Source organism: Halichoerus grypus, chromosome 4, assembly GCF_964656455.1.
Source record: "Halichoerus grypus chromosome 4, mHalGry1.hap1.1, whole genome shotgun sequence".
Lineage (NCBI taxonomy): Eukaryota > Metazoa > Chordata > Mammalia > Carnivora > Phocidae > Halichoerus > Halichoerus grypus.
The window spans coordinates 8966249-8991072 of record NC_135715.1 but is presented as its reverse complement, the minus strand read 5'-3'; the positions used below and the strand labels follow the sequence as shown (position 1 = coordinate 8991072).

General features: G+C 39.7%; 1 protein-coding gene across 9 annotated transcripts in view; it reads left to right on the top strand.

Annotated features, from left to right (window-relative positions):
- BIVM (basic, immunoglobulin-like variable motif containing) overlaps positions 1–24824 on the top strand; it is a 146087-nt gene that overhangs the window by 103374 nt on the left and 17889 nt on the right. For 5 of the 9 annotated variants that reach the window (XR_013446856.1, XM_078070104.1, XM_078070106.1 and 2 more), the window contains 5 exons: positions 5107–5706; positions 11515–11641; positions 20096–20191; positions 20820–20924; positions 21144–21238. Coding sequence is in view for 8 of the 9 variants with exons in the window: in XM_078070104.1 (XP_077926230.1) it covers positions 5229–5706; positions 11515–11641; positions 20096–20191; positions 20820–20924; positions 21144–21238 (901 nt within the window). In the remaining variant the exon portion in view is untranslated. The other 4 variants (XM_078070111.1, XM_078070109.1, XM_078070108.1 and 1 more) reach the window with 4 other exon arrangements.

Below are 24824 nucleotides of genomic sequence, written 5' to 3'. Positions count from 1 at the left end.
GCGGTGGCCGTCCCTTCTTCCCCGTATGCCGGCTCTGCGGCCAGGCGGTCACCAGGAGGGGTCACGGTCAGCTCCGGAATCGGACCCAGAGCCCCCTGCTCTCCCTCCCTCTTCCCTCTCTGGACCTTTGCCAGCTGCCGCGGAAACCCAGACGGGCCGGGTGGTTCCGCTGGCCAAAGCTGCCCTGGGTGGAGGCCCAGGCGAGGCTTTTCTGTTTTCCTTTTTTTTTTTTTTTTTTTTGCGATTGTCTTGAGTATTGATATCAACTGGTGCATTCAAAGCTCGAATCGGCTGCTACCCCTTGGCCCAGGGGCAGTAACTGCCCGCGTCCCACCGGCCCTGGAGCCTCGGGCGCCGGGAGCCTCCCCCGGCCCCGGGCTGGTTGGAGGCGGTCACTCCACCGGCCTCCGCCCGCTCCCTCTAGCGGCGAACTCTGGCTTCCGGCCGCGGAGGGAGGCGGACGGAGGGGTCCGGAGGCCTCGCTGCGGGGACGGGGACTGGAGGACGCCCAGCCCGGGGGAGCGCTCGTGGGCCGGGGAGGCCGCCGGAGAGGTGCAGGCAGAGAGCGCGGCCTCGCTCCTCCTGTCGGCCGGCGCCGCCTCCGCACACATCGGCTCGGCGCGGCGCGGCGGGGACCGGCCTGCGAGACTGTCGCCTAGGTCCCGGCGGCTTCTGAGCCCGGCAGCGCCGCGAGCTTCGCAGAGTAGGGCGGTGGGAGCTCCGTTCGTCTGCCCCGGAGCCTGGGTGGGACGCTGCTGCGGCGCGCGGGAGCACCCGGTATCCTTCGTAGGCCGGCGGCCTCAGCCGGGGGAGGGGCTCGGGGCCGACCCGGCAGGGGGCCCGGAGCGCGTGGGGCTGACACCCGGGAGTAGGACCGGGACCAGCCCGGGGGCGCATATTTCACCATCAGTAAGTCACTTTCAGGCTCCTGCGTCTCCGTGGCCTTCCATACAGAATATAATAGATCATAATAGTTGTCCTATGGGGTTGGCTTTGCTGAAGACCCTTCTGAAGATCGTCGTTCCCTAAGCAAACTTGATTATTTAAAAAATACGGATTGAAAATATAACGCGAAAAGAATGTGGCCTAGGCGATAAATATTGACCTTAAAAATGGAACGTTGATTTTACAGAACAGTTCGTTCTAGTGACTTTTAGAAATCGTTACTCTAGCGGTGCATTTTATAAAATTTTGTTCGGTTGCTTGTGCCGTGATCCTAAGAATACATCGTTAAATTGAGCCTTATGCAATCATTCCTTGTAAAATCTTAATGGAGCATCACCTCTCTGGAAACTCAGATCTCACAGATGAGAACCAGGGAGGAGAAAAAGAGGCCTCTTGGCTAAAAGTCCAGCTCCTGATTCCTAAGGCCTCTCCTAGTAAATCCTCCTGGAATCTAGGCTCCTAATCCGGAGCTTAAAATAATGCCCGGAATGATGTAGGCACTTAAACGTAACTATTTGTTGATGAGACTTTCACAAATGCCCATCCCTAAGGATAACCCTGGCAAGCCTTGTGAAAGAAGGGTACTGAGTATGTACAGGGTGACCGAGCCTAGTTTGGGGAGCAAAGAAAGAATCCTCTGAAGTGACATTGAAGGATATGTGCAGTACAAATGGGAATTAACCGAATACAGGGAGGCCAGTAGGAGGAGACCACATCCAGAGAATGGAAAGTTGGAAGGAGGAAGGGGGAAGAGGAATGAGGTAGAGTTAAAGAAATAGATCATGGGGCCAGACAAGGAGTTGGCTTTTTTCTAAGAGCAGAAGGTTTTAGGAAGGGGAGTTATATGATCATATCTGTGTCCAAGCTTTATTTCCTAATACCTCTGCACAGGCCAGATTAGAAATGTCAACCCAGGCGGGACTGGGGATGGTGCCCATGCTAGGAGTGGGGATGGAATTGGGAATGGAACAAAAATAGAAACAAAAGGAGATACAAGATAGTACAAAACAGTGGGAGCTGCAGTCTATTTAGTGGAGGGACAAACTGCCCCTCTGTATCTCAGTATTTCCTGAGGCTATAATTATAACATAATACAGTAATTGCTGTCTCTGATGATTCTGTTATCAGTAATAACTTGTGCTCAGTTCACTTGTAGGAAAGCCTGGGGACATGATAATAATAAGCACCCTTAGCACCCTTAGCCTCAAGGGCTCCCACTGACACAGGGAGAACAGACATGGATCTGACAGAGAATAAGGAAAGAAAATAAACTCCAGCTGTGTTTGGGTCATGGAATTTGGATAATTTTCCCTTTCTGTGTAATATCTTGGTACTTTGCAATATTTTTCTGTCATTTGTTTTACTTCTGTGGTAAAAATCTAGAAATATCACACAGTTTTTCAAAGAGAAATTTCCATAAACAATGGTTCAAATGAGAAAGTTTTCAGACCACTGTTGGCTTTTATTGACAATCAATATAAAATATGTCCTTATGTTGATGATCTTCACTTTTTTTTTTTTTTTGGTAGAAGTACAACCAAAGAGATCATTCTTGCTTAGTGACCATTATTTTTTATTTATCTTTTTATTAATTTTATTTTATTGTTAGTCACCATACATTACATCATTAGCCTTTGATGCAGTGTTCCATGATTCATTGTTTGCGTATAACACCTAGTGCTCCATGCAATACATGCCCTCCTTAATACCCATCACCGGGCTAACCCATCCCCCCACCCCCTTCCCCTCTAAAACCCTCAGTTTGTTTCTCAGAGTCCATAGTCTCTCATGGTTCGTCTCCCCCTCCGATTTCCCCCCCTTCATTCTTCCCCTCCTGCTATCTTCTTCTTTTTTTTTTTTTTTAACATATAATGTATTATTTGTTTCAGAGGTACAGGTCTGTGATTCATCAGTCTTACACAATTCACAGGGCTCACCATAGCATATACCCTCCCCAATGTCCATCACCCAGCCACCTCATCCCTCCCACACCCACCACTCCAGCAACCCTCAGTTTGTTTCCTGAGATTAAGAATTCCTCACATCAGTGAGATCATATGATATTTGTCTTTCTCTGATTGACTTATTTCGCTTAGCATAATACCCTCTAGTTCCCCAGTACCACAAATAATACCTACCTCTGCCCACCAAGCTGGCTTTTCGAGAAAGGCATGAGGGTAACAGATCAGTAGAAAATGCTCTGTGAGGTCAGCTGCTAAGAATCAGAGAAACCGACTCCTCAGAAAAGCCCAGTTTGGTCTGTGTGACCTCAGGCACCGACCTTCTCTTTGCATCTTCCTCCAACATGACCAGGACGCCAGGAGATGAGGAAGAAGGAGAAGGCATAAAAGCTTCCTGTCTAGAGATCTGCTCTAAGTGCTCCTAGGATTTCTTGAAAAAAGTTTCCAAAAGATACCGTTAGGGTTTCCATCTTTGGTGGTGAAGCTCCAGCCAAACTGACCTTCTTGCAAAGAACTATAAACTCTGCACCAATTACTAAAAAAAAAAAACAAAACAAAAACAAAACACTATCTGAAGATTTGAATAGAGGGAAAGCATTCCTTAAAAATAAAGAAAATGGAATCTTTTCTAGTTATGTGGAGTCCTCCTTGTAATGAGCTCTGTTGCCTTAAATTACGTGGGCAGGCATTACGTTTATTGGTTTCTCCTCACAGACTTAGAGTGGTCATTCTTCTGTTACTTCTTATTGCCTTAGAGGTTTTTGTCATTCAGTATTTGTATGATGGGTTTTATATAATCATTTTTCTGTAACTTATGAAAATTATTCTCATTTCTAATTTTTTAAATAAGTGAACGGGCAGAAATTTTAACTAGTAAACGTCAAAACGGTCACCCGGGGTGGGTTGTCTCTTGAGCCACATCGCTAGAGCCCTGTGAAGTGGGCACACTCAGCCTGGCATCGAGTACTCCTCTACCACCTGTAATGGTCTGACTTATCAAGGTCTTGCTTTCATATAAATCTTCAGCTTCCTCAAATGTGCTTGGTTGCTTTTTGAACTGTTCTCTGTTTCTTCCCCAAAGGAATTGGTGTAGACTTGAAAATCGGTTTTTCCTGAGACTGATCAGAAGTTAGTGACTACTAACTATAATTGATCGTGGTGATGAATGCACAGCTTTATTGAGATGAAATTCACACACCATACAATTCCCCTGTTTAAAATGTCCAATGCAATAGCTTTGTATTCACAAAGTTGTGCGTTCATCACCTCAATCAATTATAGAATATTTTCATTACTCCAAAAAGAAACCCCATCATCCCCAACCTCCTCCTCCCTCCCAGCCCTAGGTAACCCACTAATCTAATTTCTGTCACTAGAGACTTGCCTATTTTACATTTCATATAAATGGAATCATACACTATTAGGCTCTTTCATGACGGGCTTCATTCATTTAGCATAATGCTTTCAAGGCTCATCCATGTTGTAGCATGGGTCAGAGCTTCATTTATTTTTATTGCCCAAAAAATATCCCACTGCATGGATATACTACATTTTATTTATTTTATTTATCCATTCATCAATTGATGGACCTTTGGGTTGTCTCTCCTTTTTGGCTATCATAAATAATGCTGCTATGAACATTTGTGTGGATGTATGTCTTCCTTCCTCTTAGATGTATACTTAAGAGTGAAATTGCTTGCTCATATGGTAACTCTAAATGTTTGAGGAGCTGTTTTCCAAAGTGACTGGACCATTTTGCATTTCCATCAGAAGGATATGAGGGTTCCAGTTTCTCCACGTCCTCAACAATCCTTTTCATTATCTATATTTTTGATTAGAGCCATCCTGCTGGGTGTGACATAGTATCTTGTTGTGGTTTTGATTTGCATTTCCATGATAACTAATGATGCTGACATCTTTTCATGTGTTTATTGGCCGTTTCTACACTGTCTTTGGAGAAGTGACTATTCAGATATTTTGCCCATTTTTTTATTGAGTTCTTTTTTGTTATTATAAAGCATTATTGTAAAATAATTTTTTAATAAGACACATGGCCAGCGATTGTGGCTGTAAGTGTATAGTAGTTGTAAAATAAATATTTATTGAATGAAGGCATGTGAAATACTTGATTCATTTTTTTTAGTGCTTTTGTAGTGTCTAGTGGATTGTTGATGTTTCTTTCTCCTCCCTCTTTTCTTAGGAGCCCATCTTGCAGCTCTCAAGTTTCTGTAGAATGCTGTAAACAATTGTCACGGTTGGTTTTCAAGTCATAGAAAGAGTTGCAACTTCTCCTTCGTAACAGAACTTTCCTAGTTGCATTCAATGCCTAACATTGCAGAAGCAGAAAGGGCAAATGATTCTGGAAATGGTGAGCACAAATCTGAGAGAAAGTCTCCTGAAGAGAATCTACAAGGTGCTGTCCAGTCTTTCTGCACTCGTGCCTCGGGGGCACCCTTGGGTCCCAAAGGAGATGGTCATTACCCGTGGAGCTGTCCAGTGACCCACACTCGCGAGAAAATTTATGCCATCTGTTCAGACTATGCCTTTCTCAACCAGGCAACCTCAATCTATAAAACTCCAAATTCAACCCGCTCTTCTTGCCTCCCTGATAGTACCTCTTTATCTGCTGGAAATAATCCATCAAGATACATTGGCATCCCAACGAGTACATCAGAAATCATCTACAATGAAGAAAATAGCTTGGAAAACTTATCCAATAGCCTGGGCAAGCTACCTCTCGCATGGGAAATCGATAAATCTGAATTTGATGGGGTGACCACAAATTTGAAACACAAATCAGGTAAGGAAGGAGGCTTGAATTTCACCTGTGAAAATAATCAGAAAACAATATATCTTGTTTAAGCTTGCCATTAAACACGGTTTCCTTTTATAATGCTGAACAAGGAACATTGCCGTGGTGATGTCTGTCATTGTAGTTAAAATATAACTTTGGGCAGAGGACATTTAGTTCATTAATGGGTTACCACTGGAAACTTCACACATAACCTGGGCATTTTGAGAGCTTTGAAAAATCTAAGAATGCTGTAAAATACAGGTATTGCAGATAAGTATGTGGTAGCTTAGAAATGGTTCATGAGGTCACTAGAATAACATACCACTATTTTGTAGTTTTGCAGAGACATGAATTCATCTTTCCCGATTAAATGCTTAGTTTTCTACCATATAACATTGTGGCTTTCTCTTGTTAAAATTTTAGAGCACCCAACAGGGTCTCCAGGTACCACTGAGTAGGTTGTGTCCTGCACAATTTAAGAGGGTGCTGTTCACCTAGGGTGCAATACACAGTTTTTGAAATTGCAGTGTGGTGGCCCTGTGACAGAAACTACAGCTTTTCATTTCTTTCTTTTGAACTCACAGTAATAAAGGATTTTTTTGTGGTAGGTACACTTATCCTTATTTTACAGGTAAAGAAATTGAGGCTCAGAGGGGATAAGTTGCTTGTGGAAAGTTGATAGCTAGTAAGAGGTAGAACTGGGATTTGTCCTAGGCTTCTTTGACCATTTTGTAAAACCTTACTTGTTCATCTGCCAAATCAACTTGTTTCACAGAATATTATGTAAATTCGTAATTCTCGGTGTGTTGGGGGGTTTCACTTTGTGTCTATTTTTTATGGGTGATTGGCCTATAATTTTTTCATAATATCTTTTTCAGGTGTTGGCATTAGGGCTATGCAGGTCTCCTAAGACAAGTTGGGAAGTGATCTCTCCTGTTTTCTGAGGGGTATTAAAAATCTCTAGCAGTAGGGGTGCCTGGGTGGCTCAGTTGCTAAGCGTCTGCCTTTGGCTCAGGTCATGATCCCAGGGTCCTGGGATCGAGCCCGCGTTGGGCTCCCTGCTCCGAGGGAAGCCTGCTTCTCCCTCTCCCACTCCCCCTGCTTGTGTTCCCTCTCTCACTGTGTCTCTCTGTCAAATAAATAAATAAAATCTTTAGAAAAAAAAAATCTCTTACGGTGATTATGGAGTTGTCTTGATTCCCTTTAATTCTGTCAAATTTTAGTTTGTCCATTTTATCTAAGTTGTTGGTTTTGTTGGCATAAAGTTATTTCTAATAGTCCTCTTTATCCCTCTAATACCTACAGGGTCTTTAGTAATAATTCCTCTTTCATTTCTGATACTGGTCATGTATGTTCTCTCTTTTTTTTTCTGGCTAGGGCCTTATCAATTTTGTTCATCTTTTCAAATAACCAGCTTTTAGCTTTGTTAATTTTCTCGATTGTTTGTTTGCTATTCTACTGATTTCTGCTTATTATTTTCTTCCTTCTACTTACTTTGGGTTTACTTTGTTCTTCAGCTTTTTGATTCAAGACTTTTCTCCTATAGCATTTAGTGCTTTAAATTGCTCTGTGAGTACTGTTTTAGCCACAGCCTGTGACTGTTGATACACTTTATTTTTATTATCCTTTAATGTGAAGTATTTTCTAATTTCCCTTGTGATTTCTTCTTTGATATATGCATTACTGTTTAGAACTGTGCTGCTTAATTTCCAAATATTTTGAGGCTTTTGCTAAATGTTGATTTCGAATTTGATTCCATTGTGGACAGAGGACATATGATCTCCATCTTTTAGGATGGGTTGGGACTAGTTTTATGACCCAACATACTGTCCATGTTGGTGAATGTACCATGTGCGTTTGAAAAGAATGCCTGCCCATTGTGTAGTTGTTGGGCGTAGTGTTCTATAAATATTTATTGGGCAAAGTGTTTGAGAGTGTTGTTCATATCTTCTTTGTTGCTACTTAATTTTTGTCTTGCTCTATCAATTGCTGAAAATGGGGTGTTAAAATCAGCTGTGATTGTCGTCTTTTCTGCATTTAATTCTGTTGATTTTTGCTTCTGTGCAATTTGAAACTCTATTATTAAGTGCACACACAATTATGATTTTTATTTCCTCTTGTTGCATTGACCTTTTTATCGTTATGAAATGTCCCTCATTATTCCTGGTAATATTTCTTATTCTGAAAGCGACTTAGATATTAATCTAGCTACTCCACCTTTCTTTTGACTGGTGTTTGCATGGTATATCCTTTTCCATCCATTTATTTTCAACTTGTATCTTTTTATATTTCAAGTCCATGTCTCCTACTCAACCATAAAAAACGATGAGATTTCGCCATTTGGCACAACATGGATGAACCTAGAGGGCATCATACTAAGTGAAATAAGTCAGACAGAGAAAATACTATATGATTTCACTTATACATGGAATCTAAAACCCGAAACTAATGAATAAACAAACAAAAGGTAGAATCAGGCCTATAAATACAGGGAACAAATTGATGGTTGCCAGAGGGGAGGAGGGTGGAGGGGACAGGCAAAATGGGTGAAAGGGAGTGAAAGATACAGTTTCCAGTTATGGAATGAATACCTTATGGGAATAAAAGGTACAGCACAGGGAATATAGCCAGTGATTCTGTAATTGCATTGTATGGTGACAGATGGTGGCTACTTTTGAGATGAGCATAATATCTAAAATTGTTGAATCACTGTGTTGTGTACCTGAAACTAATGTACCATTGTGTGTCAAATCCACTCAAAAAAGAAAAGACATGATTCATCTTCCTCTTGATAAAAATCTTATAACTGAAAAAAAGTAAAGTGCATCTCTTAAAGACTTTTTTTAAAAATTATTATTCATTTGACAGAGAGAGAGCACAAGTAGGCAGAGGCAGGCAGAGGGAGAGGGAGAAGCAGGCTCCCCACCGAGTGGAGAGCCCGATGTGGGACTCGATCCCAGGACCCTGGGATCATGACCTGAGCCGAAGGCAGATGCTTAACCGACTGAGCCACCCAGGCGTCCTAAAGTGCATCTCTTAAAGATAGCTTTTAAGTATAGTCAATGAATTACTTGTTTCAGGTATTGTTTCTTTTAGTTCTGGAATTTAGATTTTTAGAATAGTTTTTGTTTCCTATCTTGGATTTGCTATCTTTTCTTTCATTACCGGAAGATTGTATCTATCTCATAAAGCGTAGTTATAATATCCACTTTAAAATCCTTATCTGCCAGTTTTAAGACCTGGGTCATCTCAGAGTTGGTCTTATCTTTTTTTTTTTTTTTTTCCTTGAGAAGGTATCACCTTTTTCAGTTTCCTTACATGTTCAATAGTTTTGGATGGTATCCGAGGTATTGGAAATGTGGTGGTGATTTTGGATTCTGGTATATTCCTCCAAAGAGTGGATTTAAGTTTGTTCATTTGTTTGTTTGTTTTTAATTTTAGCAGCAATGAATTTGTTTTGACTAAAACTGCAGATTTTGTCTCTGGAGGACATTTCAAATCTCTGTCCAATTTTTTAAGCCTTAGCTGTGCTGTTTGGGGTCTGCTTTATGCATGGTTCAGGGGTCAGCCTAAGATTTGGGCCAAATGTATACACAAAATTTGAGTCTCCCCTTTTCTGGCTCTTTTATTTCTGGTCTCCCCACCTACCTTACTTTCCAGTGACAGTGATTGCCCAAAACTCTGTCCCGTAGTTCCTCTAGTCAAAAGAATGGCAGATATTCTACTTATATTTGCTATCCTCAGACCTTTCTCTAAAAGCCAGTGTGATGACTAGAGGTAGGTGTGTATGTGTGTATGTTTCTTTGGTGTTGGGGCTAGATGGGTGTGTTATTGGTAGGGTGAGGAATGGAAGAAGGAATATGACAATGACAAGGGAAGGTGGGCAAAGGTTCCAGGAGTTGATGAGATGGGGAGACAGAATGTTGAGGTGTTGATATGTTATGTTTCCTTCTCAAACTTAGCTTCCACTTTGCTAGAGCTTCCCTCTCTCGAACTGCATGGAATTTTGTCTGTGGGACCAGCTCACCTTGTGGCAATGTGAGGATTTCATGAAGGGTGCACATTTGGAACCCACACTTATTTAGCCGAGGAGGCTCCTAGGAGTAAAGTAGAAGGGGACAGAGGGCAGGCTCAGGTAAGCCTTAGAGGAAATATGCAGGTCCAGACCACTCTGGAGGCTGCTGGGGTCACAGATTACCACACTTCATTGGCCTCTAAGATTTTAAGTGGCTGGGAAAGCTATGTAGGGCATTAAGGCACTGTTGGGCAGTGAAGACATGGGAAAAAATGTTGCAAAGTTGTTTTTCCATCTTCTTACTCTCTAATATTTATTTTATTAGTGAAAAGAAACTTTCCAGAATGAGACTTAACTCATGTTTGCCAGTGGTTGTTCAGCTCTGTAGAAATTTTGTGTTCTCCGTGAAGAGTTAAAGAGAATAGCTAGAGGGAATGGGGAAAAACTTGTTTCTGGATATTATAGTGTTTGTCACTATGACATCTTACAAAAATCAGAGAAATCCCCTGTGTCACAAGAGTTTCTGAGTTCCAGCTCGTTTGGGTTTTATTGTAGAGCATCTTGAATGAATGAAACAAGCCCCTTTCCATGTCTGTTTCTAGGCGTATATCTATATAATCTATGTTTTATAATTATGCATAACTCATAAAAATAAAACATCAGCTTTTATTTGATTTTTATAGCAGATTTGATTATTTCATTGAAAATATAGTATGTGTGAAAATTATTAAATATTTGAGCATAGCTGTCTGAAATGTTAATGGTATTTTAGTGACATGAAACTTGAATGGTATTTATTAATATATATTTTAAAGTTTTTATTTAGATTCCAGTTAGTTAACAGACAGTGTTTTATTAGTTTCAGGTGTACAATATAGTAATTCAACACTTCCATGCATCACTTGGTGCTCACTACAAGTACGGTCCGTAATCCCCATCACCTAGCTCACCCATCCATTTTGGTGACCATCAGTTTGTTCTCTATGGTTAAGATTTTAATTAAATAATTTTTGCCTGAGTAATCCATTAGCATTATTCAGAAATAAAAAGTGTAAAAATTAAACAGTGCAAAGTCTAATTTCATTTTTGTCTCCTTTTTGTCTAGCTCCCAATTCCCCTCCTCCTTAGGTAACTACTATTATTTGCCTTATGTGTCTTTTGGAGAGATTGTGTGTATGTGCGCATGCATGCGCGTGTGTGTTCACGCATTAGCACATACACACACACACACACACACACACACACAGAAAGAAGACTTTGTTTTCCATTCTAGTTTCTGGTGCTAAAGTTGCATTTTAATAATGATACATGTGAGTATCATTCTTAATTCATTTTGTGGTCTCTGCAAGGCCTGGAGATATTTTTAAATATCACATCATTACATTATTGGATCTAGTGCTTTAACTTTCTTAACAGAGTTACATTAATGTGGTTTTATTGTTTTGTAGAAAGGATTCATTTTTGGAAAGTGGCCTAGTTAAATAGTTTACTGTTGGTAATTTGATTTTCTAAACCAAAAATTTTGTGATTGCACCTTTTACTAGCTAAGCAACCAGATCAGGAATTGGAATATAAGAATCTAATAGGAACTAACACTCGTGGTTGCTTAAACTTGTTTTTGTTCTCTCTCTTTAAGCCAGGGGAGTATTCTTGAAGATATGTGTATTTCTTCAATATGTTCGCAAGTATTTTGAGAACTAGTGGCATTGCTTTTTAATTTTGTTACATAATTAATTGTATTGCCATGGTAGTTTATTTCATCTGGAGCATTTTGCTTATTTTGTATTCTTGTATTCTAGGCAACGTAAAGAAACAAATTTCCAAGAAAAAAACTTCAGATAAAAAAGGAAGACATCAAAGGGAGTGGCCTCAGTATTCTCCTCTTGAAGATATTAAGCAGCGGAAAGTATTAGATCTCAGAAGATGGTAATCTCTAAAAATTGACTTTTTTCCTTAACCACACAATACCACTGTCATACTTAATAAAATTAACAATATTTCCATAGTATCTGATTCCCAGGCTAAAGTTAGATTTCCCGGATTTTTCTGAAGTAACTTCACGCTTGGTTGTTCATAGTGGGACCCAACCATGAGCCATACCTTGTGTTTGCTTGTTGTGGCCTATATGTCCCTTCTAATCTAGAACAGTCTCTACCTCACTTCTCTCATGGTTTTTTTTTCGTTTTGTTTTTAATTCTAGGAGATTGACTTCTTAAAGAGACTTGGCCAGATATCTTGTAGAGTGTCCTACCTTCTGGATTTGTCTAATTTTTTTCCCTTGATGGTTGTCTAAATTATTTCTGTAACCTCAGTATTTCCTGAAAGCTGGAAATTAGACATAAAGACTTGGTTTAGATTCTGGTTGAACATTTTAGGCAAGAATACTGCCTAAGTGTGATCCTGTGTCCTCCGTATTGCATCACATCAGGAGGTACATAGTATCTGGTCATCCAGGATTAGATTCTAAGAGTGATCGCTGGGTTTCAGTGGTGACAGCCTAGCCCACATTACCAAGGTTCTTTGTTCCCCTCTGCAACCATCATGTAATCAGTGGCATCAGGCTAATATCCTGTCCCCATCAACTTTTCACCTAATGGTTTTAGCCAAACCCCATTGACAATTGTTGCCTGAATCCTTGTTGCAAAATGGTGATATTTCAAATTTCTATCATTTCTTCTCCTTTTATTAGCTGATATTCTTCTAATAAGAAGAACTTTCACTCATCAGCTGGGGCTATTTGGTTACCTTAGAATACAGTTCCTATTCTAAAGAAAAAAATGTTTAATTAATGATAGCTTTTAAATATTAGTAGTCTATGATTTGAGGTTTTAAAAATTATTTGTATGAGGTTTAAAAATGCTAGATATTATCAGTTATTTAATAAATATTAGACCCTTTACTGTGGGTTGAGAATAGAGATGCACAAAACATGGCCCTTGTTTTCTCAAGGTTTAAAATGTAGGTGAGAAATGGGAACTAAGCAGAAAAAATATAAAATATCTCAGGCAATCTGTCAGATGATGAGTATGAATAAACTACCATTAGTAGAGGAGGTAATGAGGAGCTTGGTCGTAAGAGAGGCTTCACTGAAGAGCTAGGTCTTAAGAGAGGAAATCTGAGGGGATGGAGGGTCCAAAGGTCTTTGAATGGATGGTAGGAAAGTGTCTTGCTTGTTGGTAATGAAGATTAGACAAGCTTGTTTGGAGTGAAGCTCAGAGAAGCCTAGAAATTTGCCCAACATCACATGGTGAATAAGTAGATCTTGTATTGAAACTGAAGAGAGCCAGACTCCAAAGTTCATATTCTTTCTTTGTAACACCTGTCATGATCTATATCTTGGACACCAGGCTAAGGATTTAGCTCTTTTTCTTATGATGTAGAGAGAAACCATTGATGATTTCTTTTTTCTTTTTTTTTTTTTAAGATTTTATTTATTTATTTGACAGAGAGAGAAACAGCGAGAGGAAACACAAGCAGGGGGAGTGGGAGAGGGAGAAGCAGGCTTCTTGCTGAGCAGGAAGCCCGATGTGGGACTCCATCCCAGGACCCTGGGATCATGACCTGAGCTGAAGGCAGACGCTTCACGACTGAGCCACCCAGGCACCCCATTGATGATTTCTTAACAAAAGAGCATTTTACAAAGATAAACTGGTAGTAATAAGTATGTAGAGTGTGTTGGAGAAAGACACTATAATCCAAAACAGTAATGTTAGTTTCTTTTTTTTTTTTTTTTAAAGATTTTATTTATTTATTTGAGACAGAGAGAATGAGAGAGAGAGCACATGAGAAGGGGGAGGGTCAGAGGGAGAAGCAGGCTCCCTGCCGAGCAGGGAGCCCGATGCGGGACTCGATCCAGGGACTCGATCCAGGGACTCCAGGATCATGACCTGAGCCGAAGGCAGTCGCTTAACCAACTGAGCCACCCAGGCGCCCCTAATGTTAGTTTCTTTGGAGAAAGGCTTTGCCCATTTTTGCTTCTAATCCCTTAGGTTTAAGATATGTTTTAAAAACAAATTTGGATAATTGTGTTTTAATAGTACAACATGTAAAGCCATAAAGGCTTGGATGAAGAGGATAGATGGGAGAAATAACCTGAGGGGAAAAATTACCAGGATGACAAGCCCATTTCCCACTGAGAATATTACAAGATTAGGGTTGCAGTGGAAACACCCATAGGAAATAGTAGAAAGTCAATTAAAGTTGTAGGCCAGTTATGAGCAAGACCAGTAAAACAAGTTTGGATGGATGAAGAAATAGGGAAAATCTTAAGGGTGCCTAGGATTGATCCTAAGGCTTTGTGAAGAAGTGTTTAAGATAGAAGGGAGAGATTTAAATATGACAGAATAAGTCTTTTTACTCCATTCCTTCTCTCTGTTGGGGAGGTAGACCTTCCTCTGCCCTTCAAGGTTCTTCTAGCTGGACTTAGAATCAAATTGACATGAGACAGATTAACAGGAGAAAATCAAATTTAATAATGTATGTATAGGGAATCCACACAGACATGGAAATTCCAAAGACAATGAGGTAACATGAAGCTTAGTGAGCTAAGGAGAGGGGGAGGAGTCTGAGGATACAAAGGGGAGGAAGGCCATTAGCAGGAAGGTGAAAGGAGATGTTTTGAAAAACAAAGTTTGCCCTATTATGCAGATCAGTTTCTTAGGGAAAGGGGAGTCTCTGTCAATAGCTCTCTTCCTCTTAAAAAGCAGGCAGTTGCGGGGGGCGGTGGGGTAGAGAGCTTTTTCTGAATCTGCTGGGTTTGGGTTGCTTTTAAGTCAAAATAATGTTCGTGCCAAAGCGGTCCATCTTGGGGTGACCTGCCCTTGGCACCTATACCTCAAACCCATGGAAACAATAGCAAAATTTAAAAAAAAAAAAGGAAAAACTCTATCTTCCCTGAAACAAAGAAATAGCAACATCCCCAAACCATAGGTTTTAATTCAAGTTTATCAAATCCTGTGCACTCTGGACCAACAGAGAGAGGACACTAAGGGCTACACAGACTATGGGGGGCCTCAAACAGCGCAGGTTTCCCTAATGTTCATGTGGCAGTCCTAAAACCATCTGGTGACCCTCTGGTTAGATCCAGGGGTGTGAGCAGCTGTATCAGTGGAGAAACATTGGAGTTCTTGGTGGAGATCCAGTTCAGCGCTACAGAAATGCAGGTAGGGGCTGCGGAAGGAGACTTCCTGCTGATCTGATTGCCACTCGATTATCTTACCCCTTCATTTCCAGCCAAGGACAGTGCCTCTAGTGAATTGCTGGGAAAGTTGGTGATGGCAAGAGTGAAACACAGGCCTCACATTTCCTGATTTCAAAACATTACAGAGCCACATAATCAAAACAGTGTGGTCCTGGCATTAAGACAGATTTGTAGACAAAGGGGTCAGAATAGAAAGCCCAGAAATAAACACTCGTGTAAATAGGCAAACAATCTTCAGTACGGGTGCCAAGACCACAGAATAGAGGAAGGACAGTGTCTTCAACAAATGGTGCTGGGAAAAGTGGCTATCCTCCTGCAAAAGCATGAACTTGACCCTTACTTTTCACCATACACAAAAATGAACTCAAAATAGATTAAAGACATAAATATAAAGATCTAAAACTATAAAACTCCTAGAAGAGAACATAGGGGGAAATTTCATGACATTGGATTTGACAACGACATCTGAGATACAACACCAAAACCACAGGTAATAAAAGTAAAAATAGACAAAGGAATTATGCCAAGCCTTAAAACTTCTGTGCATCAAAGGAAACAATCAACACAATGAAAAGGCATCCTCCAGAATGGGAGAAAATATTTGCAGATCATATATCTGATAAGGGGTTAATATCCAGAATCTGTAAAAACTCCTACAATTCAGCAACAACAAAAAATATCAAAGAACCTGATTAAAAAATGGGCAAAGGACTTGAATTGACATTTCTCCGAAGAATATGTAAATGACCAACAAGCATACAAAAAGATGTTCAATATCATTAATCATCAGAGAAATGCAAATCAAAATTGCAGTGTGATATTACCTCACACCCATTAGGATTGCCACTATCAAAAATGCAGAAAATAATAATTATTGGCAAGGATGTGGAGAAATTGGAACTTTTATGCACTGTTGGTAGGAATATAAAATTATAAAATGGTACAGCACCTATGGAAAAGTATGGAAGTTTCTCAAAAAATTAAAAATTGTATGTTATGGGCCGAATGTTTGTGTCTCCCCTCAATTCATATATTGAAATCCTAACCCCCCCAAGGTGATGGAATTAGGAGGTGGGGCCTTTAGGAGGTAATTAGGTCATGAGGGTGGAGCCCCTGGGAATGGGATTAGTGCCTTATAAGAAGAGACAGAAAGAGGGAGCTTGCTTCCTCCTCTCTGTCTCTGCTCCATGATGTGAGGATATAAGGAGAGGGTGGTCATATGCTAAACAGGAGGCAGCTTCTCACCAGACATTGGATTTGCCGGCATCTCGATCTTGGACTTCTCAGCCTCCAGAACTGTGAGAAATAAATGTTTGTTGTCGAAGCTACCAGGTCCATTGCAATTTGTTATAGCTGCCTGAGCTAAGGCACCATATGGTCCAGTAATCCCAATTCTGGGTATATATCCAAAAGAATTGAAAGCAGGCTCGTGAAGAGATATTTGCATACTACGTTCATTGCAGCATTATTCACAATAGCTGAGAGGGGGAAGCAGCCCAAGTGTTCACTGATAAAGGAATAAAGAAAATGTGCTAGGTACCTAGAATGGAATATTATTCTGCCTTAAAATAGAAGGAATTCTGACGCATGCTACAACATAGATGAACTTTGAGGAAGGACATTATGCTTGATGAAATAAGCCGACACAAAAACACCAATAATATGTGATTCACTTGGTACTTAAGAGTGGTCAAAATCATAGAGACAGAACGTAGAATGGTGGTTGCCAGTGACGAAAAGATAAATACTGTAGATTCCATTTATATGATGTGTAAAGTAGTCACACTCATAAAAATAGAAAGTAGAGTGGTGGTTGTCTGAGGCTGAGGGGAGGGGGAAAAGGGTGTTGTCCAGTGGGTGTAGAGTTTCAGTCTTGCAAGATGAAAAAGTTCTAGAGATCTCTTTCACAACAATATGAATATAGCTAATATTACTCAACTGTACCCTTAAAAATGGTTAAGATGGTAAATTTTATGTTGTGTTTCTACCAAAATTATAAAAAAAAAAAACAAAAATGGGGGCAGATTTGACAGTGGAGAGTTGAAGATAGCAGACAACTCTTCAGTGATAATCGGCTCTATTCAAGGATGAGTAAAATCATAGAGGAAGCAACTTGATACATGTATATAAAAGTTGCAAATAAGCAAAAACAGGGACAACTGCAGGAGGTATATACATCTTTGGGAGAGTTAGTCTAGGAAGTAAAGTTAAAATTCAGAATAAGCCCTCCTTATCAAAAAAGTTGTAATTTACACATTTCTCAAAATGAAGTCAAAGAAGAGATTGTATGACAACAGAAGGAAATAATTGACAGGCCCTTGGAAAGAAGTGGAGAAAAAAAAAGTCATTGTAGAGGTGAAAACCACATTTGAAGCAAGGAAAAAAAAAAACCCAACCCAATGAAAAACATAATCAAGTCAATGGTGAGCCAGTGTGAGGAAATCGCACAAAACTCACATGGAAAATAACAAAGACATAAAAATGGTGAAAGAACAGATAAATATTGGGGCTCCTGGCTGGCTCAGTTGGTGGAGTGTGTGACCCTTGATCCCGAGGTTTTGAGTTTGAGTTTATTTAAAAATAAAATCTTAAAAAAAAAAAAAAAGAACAGATAAATACGGATAACAGAAGAGGCTCCAAATAGTACTAACTGGTATTCTTGAGGAAGAGATCAGAGCAAATAGAAAAAAAAAAATAATTTGAAGACACAACTGGAAGGAATATTCCCCAAATGAGGAAAGGCTAGAGTCTGCAGATTTGAAAGGGTAAATTGTGTCTCAGGAAAGGAAAGTCAGTACAGATTGATGAGCACCAAGGCATGTTCTAGGGGAGTTACTGAAATTCAAGCATAAGGAGTCCTGGGCGCCCAGGTGCAAAAACAGTTGTACAAAGGGAAATTATCCCTTTGGTCTTGGTCTTCACCATGGCAGCCCTGGCTGCCAGGCTACAGTGGAGTCATGTTTCTCAGGAGAGAAAAAGTCACCCAGATGTCACATTCACGTTGTCATTCAAGTGTGGAAGCAACAGACTCCAAATCATGTGAGAATTCAGTGACTACAAAACCCATGAGCTCTTAGCCATTCAACAAGGAATGTAAACCACCCAAGATATTGGGGGTAAAGAAAGGAATGGAAAGCAGTAGGAAACAAGTCATGTTGACTGCTAAGTCCATTTGTAGGAAATTTAGTCGCAGAACAGAATGTTGGTGGGAGCTATGAATACCTGAGCACTTAGGGAAGTTAGCTTCTGAGTTTGAAACGAGAGCTCTGTAATGCCGACACTCTCAGGCCAGGATCATTTCTGTGGGTAGGAGTTCTTTTTTAAACAGCCTTGCAAATAGATATAAACAAAATCATTCATAATGTGTTCATTGGTTTTTTTCTTTTGTGGATGTAAACCAGTTTGTAGTCTTTCCTGGAGGATGATTAGTGTGTGAGTTTCCTAGGGCTACCATAACAAAGTGCCATAAACCGGGTGGCTTAAAACAACAGAAACCATCTCATAGTTCTGGAGGTTGGAAGTCTGAAGTCAAGGTGTTGGCAAGGCCAGATTCCCTTTGAAAGCCGTGGGATAGAATTTTTTGCTTCATTCTAACTCCCAGTGCTTTGTTGGCAGCCCTTGGCATTCCTAGGCTTGCTGCTTCGACGCTTCTGCCCCCATGTGTGTTTCCCCCCACCATGTGTCTGGGTCTTCGTCCGGCAGGCATTCTCCTCTCTGTGTGTCCTTCTCTTTTTATAAGGACACCGGTGATCTTGGATTAAGGGCCCACCCCTACTCCAGTGTGACCTCCTCTTAACGCAATTCCATCTGCAAAGACCCTGTTTCCAAGTAAGGTTGTATTCATAGGAACCTGTGGTTAGGACTTCAACTCTTTTTAGGGAGGTGTAGTTCAGTCCATAACAATTCGTGTATTATGTGGCTACATAATAACCATATAGTTAAGCGACCATAAGCATCTTTTGTATCTTAGTCTTAAAGGTTCTAGTTCAGCCTGTTGATTTGTATAGGCGCCATTATGCATATTATATGGACATATACGAATATACATACATGTATCTGTAATTTTTCTTTTTGTAATTAATTTTAAGGTAAGACTAAAACTGTGTTTAGTGATAAGTCTTATTTCTCCTTTTTGTTTTGGTCACTGTGAGCACCTTCATTAGAAAGCAGTTGGGAGGTGCACCTGGCTGGCTTAGTCCATAGAGTGTGTGACTCTTCATCTTGGGGTTGTGAGTTTGAGCCCTGCATTTGGTGTAGAGATTCCTTAAAAAAAATAAAATCTAGGGCGCCTGGGTGGCTCAGTTGGTTAAGCGACTGCCTTCGGCTCGGGTCATGATCCTGGAGTCCCAGGATCGAGTCCCACATCGGGCTCCCTGCTCAGCAGGGAGTCCGCTCCTCCCTCTCATGCTCTCTGTCTCTCATTCTCTCTCTCGCAAATAAATACAATCTTAAAAAAAAAAAAAAATAAAAAAAAAAATAAAATCTAAAAAAAAAGAAAGCAGTTGGGAAAAGGTAATTTGAAAGCCAATACTATTTCTTTTTTTCTGATTGAATAGTCTGCTTCTTTTCTCTTCTGTTCACATTAGCTGCAGTCACTTCTCTTGACACGTGACAATTTGGAAAATTGTCTTGATTACTCAGTGCAATGAAATTGTGCCATGGAAGGATTTTGTGTTACACTTTAAAATTCTCTGGGACAATGGAACCATTGCTTCTCACCCAAGGGTTTTTAGTTGGACATAGTCGGTGATAAATTGTTTTTTAGTCTGAGTTGAAGAATCTAAAAAACTGATACATGGGGACAGTGCTTTGTTTCGTTTCTCCAGTATTTTTGAAGTTGCAAATAATCATGTATGCAGCTCAATTAGGAGCTTACACTGAAATTTTAGTAGTTGGTGCCTACATTTATATATTATTATTTCTTTTCCATTGGTTTAGATAACATCTACTTTAACTAGTGGTTAGTTAAACTTAGCTAACTTTATTAAACTGGATGGTTTATTGTTATGCATTTACGATATACTTAATAAATATAAAAATATTTTGAGTAAAGATTTTACATTGGCTTATATGAGTAGAGTTTTCATTATGCTAACACATTTAGTTGCCATAAATATTATATTTCTGTATCCACATTTTGTATTCATTCAAGTGAAGAAAACAGTCTTTTGTTTTCTCAGGTACTGCATAAGCCGACCACAATATAAGACTTCTTGTGGTATCTCCTCATTAATTTCGTGTTGGAATTTTTTATATAGCACAATGGGAGCTGGAAAGTAAGTATTTATTAATTTATTGGTATCCCTAAATTCCAAATTCAGAAGTTTTTTAGTAAAAAGCAATACGCTTTTTCTGTAATTGAAGAGTTTTAAGAATAAGTTTTTCATACATCAAGAAAAAAATTGCTGCATTTTGTTATAAGCCTTTAGCTAAAAATAATAAGCATGCATTATTTGTGACAAAATAACTATTAAGAATATAGTTGACCCTTGAAAAACACAGGGGTTAGGGCAGTCTCAAATCCACATATAACTTTTGACTCCCCAAAAACTTAATGACTCATGGCCTACTGTTGACCACAAGCCTTACCAATAACATAAACAGTAGATGAATACATACCTTGTGAGTTGTATGTATTATATACTGTATTCTTACAATAAAGTAAGCTAGAGAAAAAATGTTAAGAGTGTCACAAGGAAGAGAATGCATTTAAAGTACTGCATTGTATTTATAAAAAAAAATTATCTGTGTATAAGTGGACCTGTGCGGTTTAAACCCATGTTGTTCAAGGGTCAACTGTATTACTAAAATTGTTTGCAAATCAGACGGACATATGAACATTGAGGCAGGTTATATTTGCATATGATTGGAATTGTAAAATGAAAGGTAATGTTTCTTTTGTAGTCTTCCACCTATTACCCAAGAAGAAGCTTTACATATTTTGGGCTTTCAACCCCCATTTGAAGATATTAGGTTCGGTCCTTTCACTGGAAATACAACACTTATGAGGTATGAAGTCCTCGCTTACAGACAATACCTTATTTCTAGTTCTGAGAAATAACAATGCTGTAGATGTGTGTTGATAGTAAAACCATGTTTCCAGCTGCTGGGCCCCAGCCTTTGGTAGATACACCAAACTTGGGTGCTGCCCGAATTTTGCTGGAATTGGAATAGTGCCATCTGTGCTATGGAACTGTTGCTATGAGCAAACTTTCTTGTCATTTTCAGATGGTTTAGACAAATTAATGACCACTTCCACGTAAAAGGATGCTCATATGTTCTATATAAGCCTCATGGGAAGAACAAAACAGCTGGAGAAACTGGTAAGTAAGCACATAGAAGATTTTTACACACACACGCCTTAGGATCTGTCTCAAAGATTGGCTGATTTGGTTCATGGGACATTATGCAAACCTTAAACACAGTCTATTATTTTTATATGTCTTTATCCAAGGGGGAAATCTTAATAGAAATCTGTAAGGTACTTTTCATAACATGGGTGAATATTTTTAGCTCTTCTCATCTTTGCATGTAGAACTTTTAGAATTTTAAAGTATGTCCTAAACACTACTTTAATGCATTGCTTGTATTGTTTGGGCCTATGGTGTGTGTGTGTGTGTGTGTGTGTGTGTGTGTGTGTGTGTGTGTGTGTGCTGGTAAAATTCTTTCAGGAAGCAACATGGAATTTGCAGTTCCTCTTCCTAAAAAGGAATGCCAGGATTTTAGAATATCTGATGGTAGGTCTGCATAGTAACATCTAACAACAGGACAATGGTCTTTGAAAGTGACAGAGTTCTATTACAGAATAGTCTTGGCTGTAACAGAGAGTAATGGAATTGATCTTCAGGACTGTTTTAGTTATATGCTTGTTATATTTGACAATTTCCATCTTTCACATTTCATCATAGCCTTTTGACTTTACTAATTAGAAAATTATAATATAGTTAAGGAAAAAAATTATTTGACACTTGTTAAAATGGTAATGGAGGCTTTATTCAAGACTATTGTAGTGGATTATTATAATGGGAGCAGAGATGGGATTCAACCCTGAGTACAACAAAGACTACTGGGATTTATAGCCAATTAGCAAAGTGAGTGGATGGGAGGTTACTATAAGGGGGCATGAAGGGGGGGTTAGGGGGATCCTTGCTAACTGGTCTGAGAGGATTCTTATGGTAGGCAGGCCAATGGCAGGCTACAGGCTTAGACATCAAGAGTGGGGCATGAGGAAACTGATCAGGTACTAAGGGTGACAGAGTCTCCTTAAACTGGCTTAGCAGGATTCTTGCTAAAACTGGACTAACCAAGGATGGACACAGAAGCCTGAGGTGGAGGCCTAGTAGAGAAGAGGGCTCCGAGGAACCTAACCGGTCTGGTTAAAGAGGGTACATGGTTTACCAAGGTGAAGGACTGAACAGAGAGTGGGAGATAGCCTGCTGACCTGTGTATATCAAGTTGGTTATGAGTCAGGCACACTTGGGAGTTGACATGTGTTGGTTTCTATACATACTGGTTCTGTGACCTTGAACAAGGCATTTAGGACCACTTCCTGAGTCCAGTGTAGACCTTTGTCTTTCCATATTTGTACCAATCCCATAGGGTCACTGTGAAGATAAAAAGAGACAAATTTGTTATATACCTAGCCCCTTGTCTGACTCAGAGTAAGGACTCAGTAAATGTTAGCTTTTATTCTTACTCCCTGAATTCTGTGCATTTGCAGAGAGCCTGTCCCTGTGGAAAAAAAACAGCTTTAAATGAATGGTGTGTGTTGTTTTTTTTTTTTCTTTTCTGTTCCTGGTGAGACTCAACACACTTCCTCAGGAATTGGTCAGACAGTTAAAAACTAACAAAGGATATACTTTCCAGGTTGTTAATTTTCTCTTCCACTGTGTTTAGTTTGCTTTTTTTTTTTTTTAAAGAAAATTATCCACTGAATTTCAGTTAAAAAAAAAAATTCAGTCATGTTTTTCATTCCAAAAATACCTAGTTCTTTTTCAAATCTTAAAATTTTTTTTTAAACTTGAGGTATGGTTGGCATATAACATGACATTAGTTTCAGCTATATATCATAATAATGATTTGCTGTTGTATACATTGCAAAATGACCACCACAAGGGGTGTAGCTCACACCTGTCACCACACGTAGTTACAGATTTTTTTTCTTGTGATGAGGACTGTCAAGCTTTACTTACTTTACAACTTTCAACTATAAAATACAGCATTATTAACCATAGTCTCCATGTTGTACATTATATCCCCATATCTGGCTTATTTTATAACTGGAAGTTTGTGCCTTTAACCACCTTCACACATTTCACCTTCCCTATTTTATTTTATTTTTTATTTTTTTATCTTTTTTTTAAAAGATTTTATTTATTTATTTGACAGAGAGAGAGAGACAGAGAGAGAAGGAACACAAGCAGGGGGAGTGGGGGAGGGAGAAGCAGGCTGCCCGCTGAGCAGGAAGCCCAATGCGGGGCTCGATCCCAGGACCCTGGGATCATGACATGGGCCATCCAGATGCTTAATGACTGAGCCACCCAGGCGCCCCTCCCCATTTTATTTTTTAAAGTCTCTTGTTTCTTACAATTTCAAGCCCCCTTTATTATTTTTTTTCAAATACAATAAACCTTTTTTTCCCTGTATTTGATCTAATATCTAAAATTTGTCTGATTCTACTTTCTCTTGGTTTTTTTGGATTTCACTTGAGATGTTGTGTTTGTGTGTTTAATTTTTTAAAACTGTAATCTGTTTAGTTGGATCTACTTCTGTGGCAGGGTTTGGGGCTTGGTTTGAATTTAAGAATCTTGAGAGAAGATTTGCATTTAGTTTTGCCCATTTCCTGGAGAACTGGGACAATTTTTATTTAAACTCTCTAATTGAAGATTTTTTTTTTTTTGATGATACAGATGACATCATTCTGAACTGGTTTATGATTTTGAATTCTTGGAGGGAATCTTGGCTGCACCATCAATCCAAACTTTAGCCCGGCACATTTCTCTGGTCTCTGTTCCATGTGGTCAGTTTATTTCTGGTTCCCCTCTTTACTGCCTCTGTTGTTCTAGCTTTGCATGGGTTCTCTCCTCTTGTCCTCTTGCAAGGGAAGGCAAAACTTTACCTCTACCCATCTTAGGTTTTCAGCTGGGACATGTAGCAAAAAGACAGATGAGCAAGTTTATTAACACGTACGGCGCACTTCATGTGGGAGAAACCTCAGTGAAAAGTAACTCAGCCTGGTGGCTTAGAATGGCTTACTTAGCATCTGCAACAAAGAACAATACATTTGTAGAGGAGTGACAGGACAAAGGGAGGCTATTTGGGGAGCCCAGGGCATCCCAGGGAAGGTTACTTATGTGGGAGGGAACTAACGGAGTAAGGTTTGTTTGCAGATTCCTCTGGTGCCATCTCTGGGCTAAGAGTCTGTCTCCGGTAAAAGGAGAATTTACATCCTGCCTTTAGGTAGGGAGGGGGAGGGTTGAGAGAGCTTTTCCTGCATTTGCGGCTTCTTAATTGCCTTCAGCTCAAAATAATTTTTATGTCAGAGAGGCATATTTTGGGTGACAGGCATATTTTGGTTTCCTTCCCGCTCCATTCTGCCCGCCCGCCCCCCCCCAGCCTTATTTCCTGCAGACCTCCTGCAGCCATCAGAGTAGAACTTTACCTTTTATGGGGTTTAGCAGAAACCCTCAGGACAAAGGCCTTCATAGGACCTCTACTTTTATTTATTTTTTAGTCTCTGGAAATTCTTCAGTTATGTATTTTAACAGATCTTTTTAATATTTTATCCAGTATGTTTGTTATGTCATTGGCAGGGCTATTTAGGGTCTCTGTATCCCCAGGAAGAAAAACTGACGGATCAGTTTAAAAACTTTATGTTTATGTATTTGTGTTTATTTTCACATTTATGTT